This window comes from Marmota flaviventris, chromosome 12 (genome assembly GCF_047511675.1).
Source record: "Marmota flaviventris isolate mMarFla1 chromosome 12, mMarFla1.hap1, whole genome shotgun sequence".
NCBI lineage: Eukaryota > Metazoa > Chordata > Mammalia > Rodentia > Sciuridae > Marmota > Marmota flaviventris.
In genome coordinates, this window is record NC_092509.1 from 60,211,203 (window position 1) to 60,226,557 (window position 15,355).

A 15,355-nucleotide genomic window follows, 5' to 3' on the forward strand; every position below is an offset into this window, starting at 1 on the left:
GCTTTAGTGCTCTCTCTCTATGTGTAATATGAATTATAATGCATTCTGCTGTTATGTATACAAATCAGAATACAAAAAATAAAAATTTTTAAAAACTGGGCTTTAATATTGCCTTAACTCAAAGCCTGTGTCTATTTACTCTATCTTAAAATTATAGTATATTAAGTAAATATAAAACAAATTTATTTCTGATCAGATTATAATTAGGAAGGAACATACATATGAACTTTCAGCAGGAAATTAATCAAATGCCTTCCTCTTAATTTCACCATAATGGTATATAAAATGGAAGAATGATGCACTAGGGAATGTCAAGAATAGATTATCAGGATATTTTCTCTGGCAGCTTACTACAGAGGAAAGATGGCAGGTAATCAATTTTAAAGTTCTGAAAACAGAATACAAATATGAATAGAATGCCAGCCAGGATCCCAAATATACTGCATATTCTGGGTGAGTACTTGAAGTCTCTGGTACAACAGAATCTAGATAAAATATTTTGAAATCAGATTAATACAAACTATGTTTCTCAGTAAGGCAGGTATGTGATATACTAGAAAGAGCATGGTCTTTGGAGTCAGATCTGGCTGTAATCAGGTCCTGCCACTGATTATTTGTGCTTCTCTGAGTCTGCTTCCTCATTTATAAAATGGTGACAGCAACATCTACCTCAAATGGCTGTGAGAATTACATGATAATGAAAATATGTGCTCAATAAGTATTGCTTCTGTCTCTTCAGTCATTAAAAGCATTTAGTATGTATCAAGTAAAAGTAGATTAATTTTATATTACCTAAAATGCCAAACTGCATTAAAGTTAACTGGTAAATTTATAAAAAAAAAGCTTTATTGTACAAAAAAGGTTTTATTCATGATCATCAAGTTTTCTTTAGTAAATTCTTGCCTTTATCAAGTAGCTATAATCTTATATATATTGATTTGGGAGCAAAATTAGCCTCATAGAAACAAACACTTCATTTACATAGAGCTGATAATGGCTTTGGTCAAGGCAGAACCTATTACTTATGAGACAAATATTCGGTGTTGACAACTGAAATATAAACATGAACTTGCTAATGTTTTTTTCTGGTTAAGATATTAACTAACCAGATGTTGATTAAGCAGTAACGTAAAGTAACACTTTGAGAGAAATAAAATAGCCAGAACATTCAACGAACCCAAGCTCAATTTTTCTCCTGTTTTTTAAACAGAAGATACAGAAAAGGAAACTTTTATTGTTTCCTAAGCAATAAGATTCTATAAGATTCTGCCTAACCTAAAAGATTCTGCCTAACCTCTTTCTTTCTCTCTATTACTATACAGTGAAATGTGTTCTAAACAAAGATCTGGAGTCTTGGCAAGATCTAGAGACATCAAAGATTCTATCAGGTCTTCTAGTGCTCTAAGAAGACAGGAAAATACATGCACACTTAAGAGGGCTCTTCACCACCAATAAAAAATGCTGAAACCAGAAGAGCTGTAATGGTAATATACACTTAATCAGAAATTGTAGTTATCAACAACTACTTGCTCCTAATCAATACAGCTAATCAGTGTCTTATGTATTCATCTGTATTTCTTCTATTCCTCATGCTCCTTTTTCTCCGGCAGCTGGAGAGTAATCAGGCTGACTTTATGTTACAGTGAATTTTATTTAATGAGTATGCTGCCAATATTTAGAGATCTGTAATTTCACATTAAAATTAGGATTTCTGGCCTCCGGGAATTTCTTGCAATATTTGGACCCTCATTTCCACAAGCCCATATTCGCTGTAGCTGAGTATCAGCTGATTTCTTTAGATAGGATAGGCGTTCTTTGGTGCTTCATAGTCACCATCAATTCTAACCATCTTACATTTTACTCACTCACATTATTTGCCAGGCCCTTGGGCATTCAAGCTTTGGACTTCTGGTCTTTATTTTGTTCATATCTCTGTTTCTATTACTAAGTGGCAAAGCAGGCACATAGAAGGTTCTTACTATATGTTTTTTGAATGAATTAAAGCTTCAAAAAAATTTTGATAATACAATATATTATTTCAGGGTTTAATCTAAAACTATGTTCTTGTAACTTGCTAGAAATAAATAGTATAAAGAATTTGAAATATAACTTGAAATTTTGAATTTTATTAGATTTATATATTTCTTAAAATTAAATATAATTTAATCATCTTGATTTTTATTACAAATAAATTCAGGCTTGTGGCTGACTAATCTAGAGGAGTAAAATAAGTAATTCAACTAAAATCTCTTTAAGTATGACAGAAATAATGAAGTTGTATGACTAGCCACATACTGCTTTTATACTGTGATCATTTTCCACCCTGCATGCTAGGAAACTGCTGAAGGATTTGTTCATCTAGGATGCTACTTACTTGGAACATCACAGAAAAAGCTGTCTTTGTGGAAGTTCCAGTCCACTTCTCTTTTTTCTCTTTCATAATGATCATCTGACCACCTATCATCTCGATGGCTGAAAATGGAACAACAATTGGATGTTCAATAAAGTTCTAGCTATTTTGAGGTTGATAAGCATACCAGGAGCTATATATTCTCAAAGCCATAACCTATTTAGTACTTGATATTAAGTTGGAAAGATTATTACAAACAACTATTTTAATTTTCTCACTTCTGAAAAAGGAAAAAAAAACCCCTCATCTTTTCATCCTACTATAACAAAATCTTATAAAACAGTGACAAGTTAAGCAAATTCTATGGCAAAAGATTTTGTCTCACATTTAAGCTTTTTGCTCAGAGAGTTAAAGAAGAATTCACTAAGCAATATTTTGTCTAAAAGTTATATAAAATAAATAATTACCTTTTGGCTTGTTCATCTGCATATTTAAAAGGATAATTTGCTAATGTTGCTTTATATCCTGTATTTTTCACCATGTTATTCCATGTGACCAGTCTCTGTCCGATTGCAGTCCCTCGTGGTTCAAAACCCTAAGGCAAAATATTAAAGCTCTCATTAGTGTATTTCATTTTAGGCTAAGTATGTTTATAATAATAGCTTGGGAAAGCAATGTCAAAGTGATGTATAGTTTTCAACAGAACATAGAGACATTCCTCACAGCTACTCCAAAGGTGAGCTGCATTAAAACAAGATGACTTGACACGATAATGATCACCTACTTATTGTGACAAAACAGTTTGATTCTGTGGTATGCTACCTGTCTCAGGAAAGGGGAAAAAAAAAACTTATCAGAAGCTTATTTTTTCTAATTCATGCCTAAGTATTTAGTAAATACTTATTTTTAATCTTGTAAACGTTATGATCAAATTAAATTACATTATGCAATGTTATAGTGTTTTACAGAGAGCATATCATTATTCTTAATTATTATTATTATTATTCTATTCCAAAGGAACATTAATTAAAAATAGATTCTGTTATTTATTAGTAATACTGAGATTCCTTTAACTTATTTGGGGGAACTGGGGGTAGACCCTCACTCTTAAAAAGTTTCTGAAAATAATTTTCTTTAATAGGTTCTTAAATAGATAAAGAATCTGCATATTGTAAAATTCTTAAATAGATTGCCTTTTAACTTAAACATGGAGACACAGAAGCAAAATTTCCATATTTTTGAGTGTAAGCAAGTTCCTTGATCTCTTGAGAACCTGAGAAAGTAGATAACACATTTTTACTTTTCAGAATGAGAGTTAAATACTCACTGATGTCTGGAAAAGGTTTTACAAAAAATGGAACATTAAATAACAGAATGCAATAAGTATTAAGGTATTAATTCACGGAGATGTTTTTAGGCTAAAGAAAATAGATAAATTCAGTCCTCCTTACCAGCAGTGGATCAGAGAAGTCAGGAAGCTCTGGTACTAAAACTCCAACCAAAGCACAGACCACGATAAACACAGTGCACATACCCAAGACCACTACTGGCCAGTCAGCTAGCAGGGCTGCATAACTATAAAGCATAAAGAAAACACAAAGGGGGCTTCTTAGAGTCAGTGTAGAGTTTTTTGCTATATAAGAGAACAATATGCTCAGTCCTTATGTTATAGCAACATTTGACCTAGAACAGGCATTTATCAATAAAAGAGCTTATAGGATAAAAAGTATTTATATGTAATTGTAGAAAGTTACAATATTATTATCCTTTCATTTTTGTGATAAAGTAGCACTGGTAATATGTCATATATAAGAGTAATGTCTGTATATGAAAAAATAACATTTTATACCTATGCCTGGAAAAGATAAAAAAGCCCTACTGCTTTGGTCTGGGGTTGTAGTTTAGTAGTAAAGTGATTGCCTAGTGTGTGTGAGGCACTGGGTTTGATCCTCAGCATCATATAAAAAAATAAATAAATGTATTATGTCCATATACAACTAAAAATATTTTTTAAAAGCCCTACTTTGGGCTGGGGTTGTGGCTCAGTGGTAGAGCACTTGCCTAGCACATACAAGGCCCTGGGTTTGATTCTCAGTACCACATAAAAATAAATAAAATAAATGTATTTTTTTTTTTAAAAAGCCCTACTTCATAAATGGAAAGAAAAAAGAATTTTAACAAAAGATCCATCCTCCTTGTAGCCTCTATCAGAACTTGTTTCTGTCATTTCCTTTCTCCACAGCTTTGCTCTACCAGTCCAGTAAACTGAAGAAATCAGTCTATAAACAGATTCATGTAGTGTAAATCTGACAAATAACCAATCCAAACACTTTCCATAACCCTTAGTTCTTCGAGCTCAAACTATAATGAATATATCCACTAGCTGTGAGTTTCATGAGGACAGAGATCTTCATTTGGTTTAGCATCAGTTTCTAAAACAGTACCTTGAAGGAGACGCTTAATAAATACCCAGGAACTAAATGAACACACACTTGGGTTCTTCTACTCTATAGGCGCTGGAGTCTGGCTTTGGTCTCTTCCTATACCTTAGAATCTTTTGTCCATTTCCAAATTCCACCAATGGAACTTTTTTCCAGACACCCTTCCCATACCTCATGTACCACCTTAAAACACAAGAGACATTTCTGTATACACATACTCCCCACTACCACTTCCATAACACCCTGGACCATGCCTTATTATCTTTTTTCCACCCAAAGATATAGACCAATTTATTTAGGAAGTAGATATACACATTCCCTTGAGAATGAGGGCAATCTCAAGAGAGATGCCTTTGGGGTAAAGCAAGTAATATTCACTCAAGGTAAGTGTGGGCTATTTGCAGAGGGAGAGACAATCCATGTCTTAATGTATTGACACTTCTGGTCTTAATATGAATTGAGTGCCCAATAAAGAGCTGACTAAACTGTCATTTTTCTAAACTTTAAAAGGCATCCAGCAAAGTTTCTGGTTTCTTGATTCATTATTATTAGAAGAAAAACTCAAAATATTTAACTTGTGGACCACTCCTCTCAAATTCTCAACAATATTAGCTTATTTGGCTGTTTTGATAGCTCTTTCTGGTTCATCTGAAATAGGTTTCTTACTCATATATTTATAAATCATTTTTTCAAAACCATACTAATAGATACAAATAAAGCTGATGGCTGTAACTGTCTGAAAGAAGCTACTATATTTCTCTAAGAATAGATTACTAATTTTTATATTCTGCTCTCTTAACTTCATAGATCTGGCTTTATGGCAATATTTACCTCAAATCACAATCCTAATAAGGGAATTAAAATATAACACAAATGTGATTTAAGGGACTCTCATAAGCATTCCTCATTTCTGCTCTTTCAAAGTTATTTTTAAAAACAAATGATGATAGTCTGCACTTACTGAAGTACTAGCTGCTCCTGTGCTTTCCATAGACAATTATCACATTAATCCTGACATCTACTTTATGTGACAAAACTGAGATACATTAGGTTAAGAAACTTATTTCAAGTCATAACACCAGGAACCTAGATAGTCTGGTTCTAAACTCTGGCTCTTAATTACTATGCTGTCCTTTTTTTCTTCAAACTAAAGAGAAACTAAAGACATACAGAAAAAGTAACCTTGCCTCAAATATCCTCTTCATCAAATTCAGAACTAAACATTCTTGGCCCCATCAAGTGCTGACTTCTCTGTGCAAAATCACATAGATCCACAGGATTCTAAGCTTGAACATTATTTACTTGACTACAAATGCTGGATTTAAAAACACATAAAGGAGCCAGGCACTGTGGCACATGCATGTAATCCCCGAGGCTTGGGAGGCTGAGGCAGGAAGATGCCAAGTGCAAAGCCAGCCTCCCCAACTTAGTGAGGCCCTAGTCTCAAAATTAAAAAAAAATTAAAAAGGGCTATGTTAATCACCCTAGTACCCTCCCCTCAACTCCCCCCAAAAAAATCATTTAGGAAAAATTTTATTAGATAAGTCAGAATGACCTTTAAAAATTAATTTTGAATGTAATGAGAACATAAATCACAACATGCCGACTGTGGTTGTTCAAATGTAAACACCAAGTAGCCAGAAGTTTTCACGTTTCTTGAACACGCCCAATGCAAAAGTTTTCTCCTTGCTTTATTTCCTCCTCCACCAAATGCAAACTAAGATGAAAGTAACTGGTTTTGAAGCAATAAAGTCCTTTGTTTCTATAGCATGTATGAGAACTGTTCATTCCTTCAGACTTTAAAAGAGTCCTTTACATTTTAGACCTTTAAAATATCAGCAATATGAAATGAAAATAGCTTTAGGCTCATACAATTATTCATTACACTTTATTTTAAATGGATCCATTTTCTTTCAAATGAACCAGAAGTTATGCATTTTTACCTACAAACATGTTATCAATAGAGGGTAGTGGGCCCCAAATTGCTTAGTTTTCATACTGTGGTTTAATTTACCCATATAATGATTTTTTGTTTTGTGTTCGTGAAAAATCTGCACACACATGCATAGCAACCTTAAAAACCTCTTTCAATAATTGCTTTTCTACCCTTTGAAAACATTTGGTTTTGATTTTACAGCACTGCTATATGCCATATACGTGTACTGACTACATATGGAAACTTTATGGCATTAGTGACTTCAGCACATTTCTTCCAAACACATTTAACCTTACTATATTACAATTCTACTTCCTCACACAGCAGATGTTTCATATGCTGGCCTTTTTTAGAGACAACTGTTCACACTTAAGAAATGGAATTGCCATCCTGAGTATAAAAGGCAGCACAGAGGAAAGCCCAATTATTCTATGTTTTACTCAGACAAGTGTTTCTCCTAAACATCACAAAATTACTGAGGGCATTTCTGCTCCTCCTGATATCTATGCTAGGATATGATATCACTGTGGACACTACTTGTAAAACAAGGTTTCATGTACAATATGAAATCCAGACAATGGTTGTAATATCAAGCTAAAAATCTAATGAAAATGGGAGAAGGAAATTAAAAATGGCCTGTAAATCTCTCCCTCTAAATATGTACTCCCCACCCCCAACTAATTTCACTCTTAGTGAGCCTGGGTTCAAGGAATATATTAAAGAATAAAGTACCTGCCTATTATTTTCTTTGAAAAATGAATCATTTGTTTGCATGAGAAGAAGTTTCAAAAGGACCATTCCTTTTACTAGCATACATCTGCACATCAAACATATATCTTCACCCACCTTCTCCAATTTTGAAACTATTTTAGGTAACACCACAGTCTAGTTACAAATTACATCTACCTCTGGGCACTCGGGTTCTAGCAGGGAGTCTGTCTAGCTTAGCCTGCATGGCAGCTGCCCCTAAGGCACTACTGCTCTGCCAGCAGCTGAGATGAGGCCTGCAGTCCATCCAAGACATTGCTGTATATAAGTTACCATATAAGTTTTTCAATAGATAAAAATCTCAGATAGTATACAAATCTGACAGACCCTTCCAAGTTCTATAGGAAAAGGAGACAGAAACTGAGGGTGACGTAAATGTGCTAGTGGGGGCAGTATGAATTGGAGTTAGTGGGCATGCTGTTGGACCCTGGTCCAAGGTGTTACTGCTGTGCTGGGTTGGTATCCAATGGGAAGTCCCTCAAGGATACTTAGAGATTCTCAGCCACCTTATTATAGGGCTTACTCTGGAAATGGATCAGAAATAACTGTTAAAACAAATAAACAGGCCCAACTTATGCTCACATGATGGGGGCCTATTTTTAAAAGGGTAATTTATATTACAATAATACCCCTGAGTAAATTTTCCTCTTTTAAAAGCTTACAAAGATTTTCCTTCTTGCTCTTTGTTGCATGTCTGAAAACAGTCTTCTTTCTCCTCTCTCCTCTGAGCAGAGCTACACCTCCCAGTGTACGGGCTTTGAACTGAGACCTCCCATTCCTGACCAACCATCCAAACCTTGACTCCTTGTGGCCTGCCCTTTGTTCACAGGATTCTTTTGCTCTACCAAAATCAACCAACTATTCTTGGTTTCCACCTTCCTGAGTTGAGAAATATTAAACACATCTGACTATCCCTTCTTGCCTAAAAATCCTTTCTCCCTTGGTTCATTCCTTTCCGTTTCCCTTAATAACTCTTTTTTTTTTAGATGGTAATATTAAAAGTAAATTTATTTTTATCTTGAAATCCTTTTTGAATAAACATTTCAAAGAAATGGTTCAGGCTGTAATACTTAATGCTTATAGTGCATTAGTTCTCAATTTAACATATGTCATTACTTAATAACTCTTCCTGGTTACTCCTGTCCCTTAAGGGAAGGCATTTCAAAATGTTATTAATCACAAAATTTCCAGTGGTATCAACTATCAACTTGGGAAGAATGACTAAAATGTGAGAAATTTTACACACATAAAAATACACTATAGAACTCTTTATTTTGTATGAAGTAATACATTCATAATACATAATGTATTCAAGTAATACATTAATAATTAGCATTAAAGAATGCAAGTTATTCTGGCAACCCAAAGATGCCTTCAAGGAACTTATAGCCTAATCCAGAAAATCAGACAGGTACACAAATATCTACCAGATCAGGTAAAAAGACATAATTTTAGGGGAGTACAAATAAAATGTTTTGTGAGAAGGAGGAATCAAGGAAGGCTTTTTTGAAGAGGTTATACTTATTTGCATATACACCAGAGAAAAGAAATTAAGACCCATCTAATAACAGAGAAAATACCCATCTAATAACAGAGAAAAAAAGGAATCTTTTCAAACTACAAAATTTTTTAGTCATCTGAGAAAGTCCTTATTATTTCTAGATGAGTGAAATTCCTTTTCTTAATAACATACTTGCATATCTCTTCCCTTAATCTTTTTCGATTTTTTGGCAAAAACTGAAGGATAACTGGATAAAGTATGGTGTATTAACACAAGAGAATGGAATTATTCAGCCTTAAGAAGAAAGGGAATTCTGACACATGCTACCACATAAACAAACTTTGAGGACACTGTGCTAAATGAAGTCAGTCGGTTACAAAAGGACAAACACTATATGATTCCACTATGTGAGCTACCTACAGGGATCAAATTCACAGAGAAAATAGAATGGTGATTGCCAAAGATAAACCTTAAAAATTTCCACATGAAAGATGTTACTATCTTAATATGGTAACAAAATCTTTAGACAGAAAATCAGACAACTCATTTGAAATAAACTGCCAGGTAGTCAAGTCATGGTAATTGGCAGAACAGTATTCCTCTCCTCAACAAGTAAGACACTGACAAGCCAATCTACTAAAGGACAGAAGACAAAATAATCAGACAAATGTAAATGGTTAGAACAAACAGAATTTATGGCCTAAAAATCTACCTTGAGATTAAAACTGCTTATGGAGATACAGGATTTCCCAAGCAGTCAACTCTGAGGAAATTTATTTTTTCTCCATAAAAATATGAATGAAGAATGTGGAAAGAACAACAAAATGTGGGGAAAATATTTAAAAAGTCAAAAATCTGCTAGTAAATTGTTTATTATTTAAGGAGATGACCCAAATTACTTTACCTTTTTGGTAACTTGAAAGGTCTGGATCGTCTGAAACAAAAGCAAAGGAAAAACAATCAGAAACAAAGCATCATAATATAAACAAAGGTTTTACAAGTGCCCAGTCCCACTCCCCAGATGAGATCACAGGTTCTAGCATGCTCCAGAACCCACAGTGACTGGACTCCTCACCTCTCTTACAACAGGAATCCTCATCTTTGAACCTCAATCAAACTCCATCCTTACTTATCAAGCACCTACCAAAACAATTTTTTTTTAAACAGGAAGGACATCAATATCTAATTTCATGCTCCAATTTAGCAAGTGTGGGCTTGTATTTCAAATCACCACTTCCCCAAACCCTGTGTTGTTATTCCCTCTTATCCTTCACACCCTGCCTCCTGAATATACAGGATAAGCTTGCTAAAGAAATTTCAAACTCAGTCACAATTTCCAAATTTTTCATTCCTAGCCGATTAATTTTTTTCCTACTTGCTGGCCTGTATTAAGCTTTTAATAAATATTTGGTGAACAAACAAAATCCACTACCAATTGTCATGAGCTGTCTGCAGGCTGTGTGTGGACTATGTTGCACATAGTAGCCTAATGAGAGGATCAGTCTGGCATTGGGAACCTTCCATGGCACCCCCACAGGGATTGGCCACCTGATGCAGGTGAACTTCTCCTCAAGCTCTGCCAGAAATCCCACACAGCACCTGAGATGGGTGTGACCTGCCAAGATCTCAATCAACCTGCTGACCACAAGTCAACATAAAGCAAGACTCCGCCCTTGAAACCTTATCCCTGCCTTTGATGTGCCCCACCCCCAGAGACATATAAATAAAGCATGGAAGCTGGATCCTTAAGATCGGCTGGCCCATCCTGTCCCCACTTTGTAAAAATATTTTCTGTGTCCTGTGGTTCTTTCGCTGTTCAATTTTTCTTAACTTTTGTTTTGCAGCCAGCCCATTCCACTGAGGGGAACCCTACTTCCATCGCCTGTGCTTGACACAGGCAAGAACCAATGTTTTACTATTCCCAAGTGCAGTGGTTTTCACAGTGTGATCTGAAGACCCTCAGGAGTTTCTGAGATCCTTTAATGGGTTCTGTGAAGGCCTCCATTTTCCAATTATTGCAACAGGTTGTAATATGAGAATACAGCTATCTTCTGGAAAACCACATGTCAAACAGTTTTGCAAAAATAAGAATTGAAACTCATCTCCTTAAACTTTTTTGAATATGTAATTATTCTTCATGAAAATGTGATTGATGTTAACATACAATGATTTATTATTATTTTTAATGGGTTATATACATAATTTAAAATTTCTTAGTTTTAGGTCCCATATGGCACATATCAACTATAATTCATATAAACAAGAGCTCTTTGGAGGGTCTCAATAATTTTTAGAAGAATAATAGGCTAATGAGACCACAAAGCTTGAGAACCACTTCACTAATATGTAGAGAGTATATAAGTATTTGATGACTGAATAAATGGTATCCCCAGCTATGCACCTACCCTTTCTTAACCAGAAATCTTCTACTAGGTTGGACCATACTTAGAGGAAACAAAATGTAAACACCTGCCCTCCAATCTTTCTACTTCAAGCTATTACTCTTCCAACAGTTCAAACCCCACCTTAGAATTTCTTAAACATCTAAAGTTCTCTTTCTTATTTTTCCACTCCACTTACATTTCTTGCAAAGTGTTTCCTCCCTGTTTTAATGGTAGAGTTTGAAACCAGGGCTTTGCACGTATGAGGCAAGCGCTATACACACTGAGCTAGATCCCCAGCCCTTTTAAAATTTTATTTGGAGAAAGAGTCTCATTAAATTGCTGAGACTGGCTTCAAACTTGCAATCTTCCTGCCTCAGCCTCTTGAGTAGCTGGGATTATAGGCATGTGCCACTGCATCAGGCATATATACTCACTTTTACAAAAAGATCTATCTAACTGCTAGTATAGCCTTGAACGAGACAAACAGGGTCCTAAATTTCATGAAGCTTACATTCTAGAATGCACTTTATATTAATATGTTTATACAAAAGATGCCTACTTTCTACATCCCATGTCTTATTTACATGTCCTCATGGACTTAAAGACCATTAAAAATATTACAATCCAGGAGACAGAAAAATCTCAGGCTTCAAACACTGGAAAGAATCTTAGAGAATCCATATAAATTCCAATTTTATTTCAGCCCCCAGATTGTTGTTGTTGGGTTTTTTTTTTTTTTACATTTTTAGTTGTAGATATCTTAATTTTATCTATTTATTTATTTTTATGTGGTGCTGCGGATTGATCCCAGTGCCTCACACATGCTAGATAAGTAAGGGCTCTACTACTGAGCCACAACCCCAGCCCTCCAGCCCCACTTTTAATGATGGACTTCAGCTTACCTCTGGTCACTCAGGGTCTCAGCAAGGGAGCTCTAGTGAGAACTCAAGCCTCTTTTTTTGTTGTTTGTTTGTTTGGGTACTAGGGATTGAACTCAGGGGCACTCAACCACTGAGCCACATCCCCAGCCTTTTTCTGTAGTTTATTTAATGACAGGGTCTCACTGTGTTGCTTAGCACCTCGCTATTGCTGAGGCTGGCTTTGAACTCACTATCCTGTCTCAGCCTCCCAATCTGCTGGGACAACAGGTGTGCACCACCCTGCCCAGCAAGACTTGAGACTCTTGATGGCTATTTTGCTGCTCTCGGTACTGTATGTGTTTTGTAAAACCATGAGAGAAAACCCATGGTACAATCATAAAGTATCAATCTCTTCTATGGGAAAAGAAGTATCTTTTCTTTAGGAGATGTGAAACTTAGTCTGAGTTTCCAGTAAGAACAGTGTAATAGAATTTGTGCTTTAATAACAAATATGAGATTAAATATTCACAGCATTACTAAAAATACAAAAACACATTCTTTTTATATATGTAAAATTATTCATTTTTAAAATCTAAAAATAAGACATTTAATGCAAGGGGCAATCAACTGCTCAGAGGAATATAGTATACAAGTCTGGTGCTTTGGTGAAGGCCTAGGAAGCATGCTTTACCCAAACTGCCTTTTCTATAAAGATGTTCACTCCTGAAGAAACTATGAGGCTTTTGGATGAATTGGCCAAAGAAGCCCCCAAATCTATATTTTCAAATATAATTACATATTGATTTTTTTAAAATTATAATTGGAAACAATACCTTTATCTTATTTATTTATTTATTACATGTGGTGCTGAGGATCGAACCCAGTGCCTCACACATGCTAGGTGAGCGTTACCACTGAGCCACAACTCCAGCCCTACATATTGATTTTTAATGTAACAGAACATATATATTGAGATATACTTCACATACATAGAATTCATCTATTTAAGGTATATAATTAAATGGTTTTTAGTACTTTCACAGTTGTACAACTATTGACACAATCACACACTGACTTTTTTTTTTTCTGAACCAAGGATTGAACCCAGGGCACTTTACCACTGAACTACACCCTCAGGGTTTGCTTATTTATTTATTTAGAGACAAGATCTTGCTAAATTGCTGAGACTGGCCTTCAACTTGTGATCCTCCTGCCCAGCCACACTTGGCTACATACTGACTTTTAAAGAATATGCCATCTGAACACCAAGGATGAAGCTATTAATAGCTATGAGAAATTTTTATTTTTACAGAGAGGGAGAGTATAAAGCATTGAACAAAGACGCAAATCATTTGTATGCATAGCCTTAGTTTATCATGCCCAGTTTCCTAGTTATGCATTTTCAAAAGCATCTCTTGCACTTCCATTGAGAAGTTAATAGATTTTTCTATCTTTAGACATAAAATGATCCCTGGAGTCACAATTCTGGGATATGTTGTAGGTATTTTCAAGGAAATAAGATTTTGTTGCATACATTTGGGTTTTAAGAAATGTAAACATTCTCCTTCCTCCTACTCACCCCCACTAACTTTTTTGTTTAATTGAGAAATTCATGGATCTGTAACTAGTTTACTCCTGAGACAGAAACAACCATGGATGTGTCACATTCTTTCTGCTTGAATAAAGACTTCTTCATTTTATGTTAAATTTGAGACAATAACTAGAGATTGTCAACATGAGTTGAAAAGAAATATTGAGGTTACCACAAAGATACCTCCTGGGAAAACATTAGATCCCTTTTGAAGTTATTCTACTAATGGAAATGACAAACAGATTCTGGAAACACCCAAACCACACTATAGGTAAAATATGAAACCGGTTTTATTTAGTGTTGCCTTCTTTAATTCTGCCTGTGTATCTCCTATCAGAAAAGACCTGTACAAGGGACAAGAGAGAAGCCCACCCTATACTTTCGTAGATAAAAAGCAATCTTTCTCCATTTGTAAAATCTTTCAGATTTGTTCCTTTTAACAACAAACCACTGGATGATTTTTTCACCCTAACTTCAGAGTCTTATGTTGATAAACAACCAGTAAAAACAAACAAACCTGACATCTAAAAGAGAGAGGAAAACTGTCTTTTTTTCTAGGGTTCATTCATCTTTTAAAACCATATGGTCAAAACACATGCCAGCCAATCAGCCACCCAAACAAACCCAAACAGTAATAATAATCCTAAGTGGGAACATTTGCCTGTTCTTTGGTAAGGGGGTTAGCCGGGGGTTAGCCTTTTTTTTTTTTTTTTTTTTTGATAAGAAAAAGTCCAAGGAAAAATAGCATTTACATGTTCCAGAACACACTCCCACAGTCCTTAATACAGAAAGCTGGGGTTGTGCACAATTCCCTGACAGGAGACTAACAGCACTGTCATTCTCTCCCACTCAAGAAAGCATTTCTGTATGCAAGTGGGTGACAGTGACATTATTTTAGGGCTAAACTCAAATCTACTTTAAAAAAATAAAGCACTTACAAAACTCAAGTACTTATAATTAGTAATAAATTGCCCCTGGCATGTCACAGTAAGAGCAGTTGAGAACCTTGGCTCCTGTACTCAGATGACCAGTGAACTGTGGTATGTGTACAAATATCGGTCAAGGGAACAACTAATGAGACTGTAAAGTTCTCAGAAGGAGGAAAAGGGGGAGGCCCAGAGCAATCAAGATAATGGGGGTCTATACAGAGGCAAAGGAAATTTTTAAAAAAGTAATAAAGTATAGGAAGAGAAACGTTAATAAGAAACTGAAAAAAAAAAGATGAGTGTATTTCCTTCACCTTTTAAAATCTCTTTTAATAATTTTTTGGGAAGAGAATTGGAAGACTGTATGGTAAAGGTAATGAGAATAAGGCAACATGAAAATGTTCCGTCTGTCTGGAGGATTCTCTTCTCAACATAGCTGCAGAATTAATACTACAATTTACAAAGGGACAGTGTTATCAATTTCTTTCTTGTTTTTCCTGGTACTAGGGATTGACCCAGAGTGCTTTACTACTGAGCTACATCTCCAGCTCCCTCCTCCCTTTTTTGGTACTTTGAGACAAGGTCTCATTAAGTTTTC

At 35.1% G+C, this 15,355-nt stretch overlaps 1 protein-coding gene across 9 annotated transcripts in view; it reads right to left on the reverse strand.

Annotated features, from left to right (window-relative positions):
* Disp1 (dispatched RND transporter family member 1) overlaps window positions 1-15,355 on the reverse strand; it is a 210,556-nt gene that overhangs the window by 12,270 nt on the left and 182,931 nt on the right. For all 9 annotated transcript variants that reach the window (XM_071600037.1, XM_071600036.1, XM_071600042.1 and 6 more), the window contains 4 exons: window positions 9,901-9,930; window positions 3,802-3,925; window positions 2,818-2,945; window positions 2,375-2,472 (listed from right to left, as the gene is read on the reverse strand). In XM_071600037.1, coding sequence (XP_071456138.1) covers window positions 2,375-2,472; window positions 2,818-2,945; window positions 3,802-3,925; window positions 9,901-9,930 — 380 coding nt within the window. The remainder of the gene's footprint in view (window positions 1-2,374; window positions 2,473-2,817; window positions 2,946-3,801; window positions 3,926-9,900; window positions 9,931-15,355) is intronic.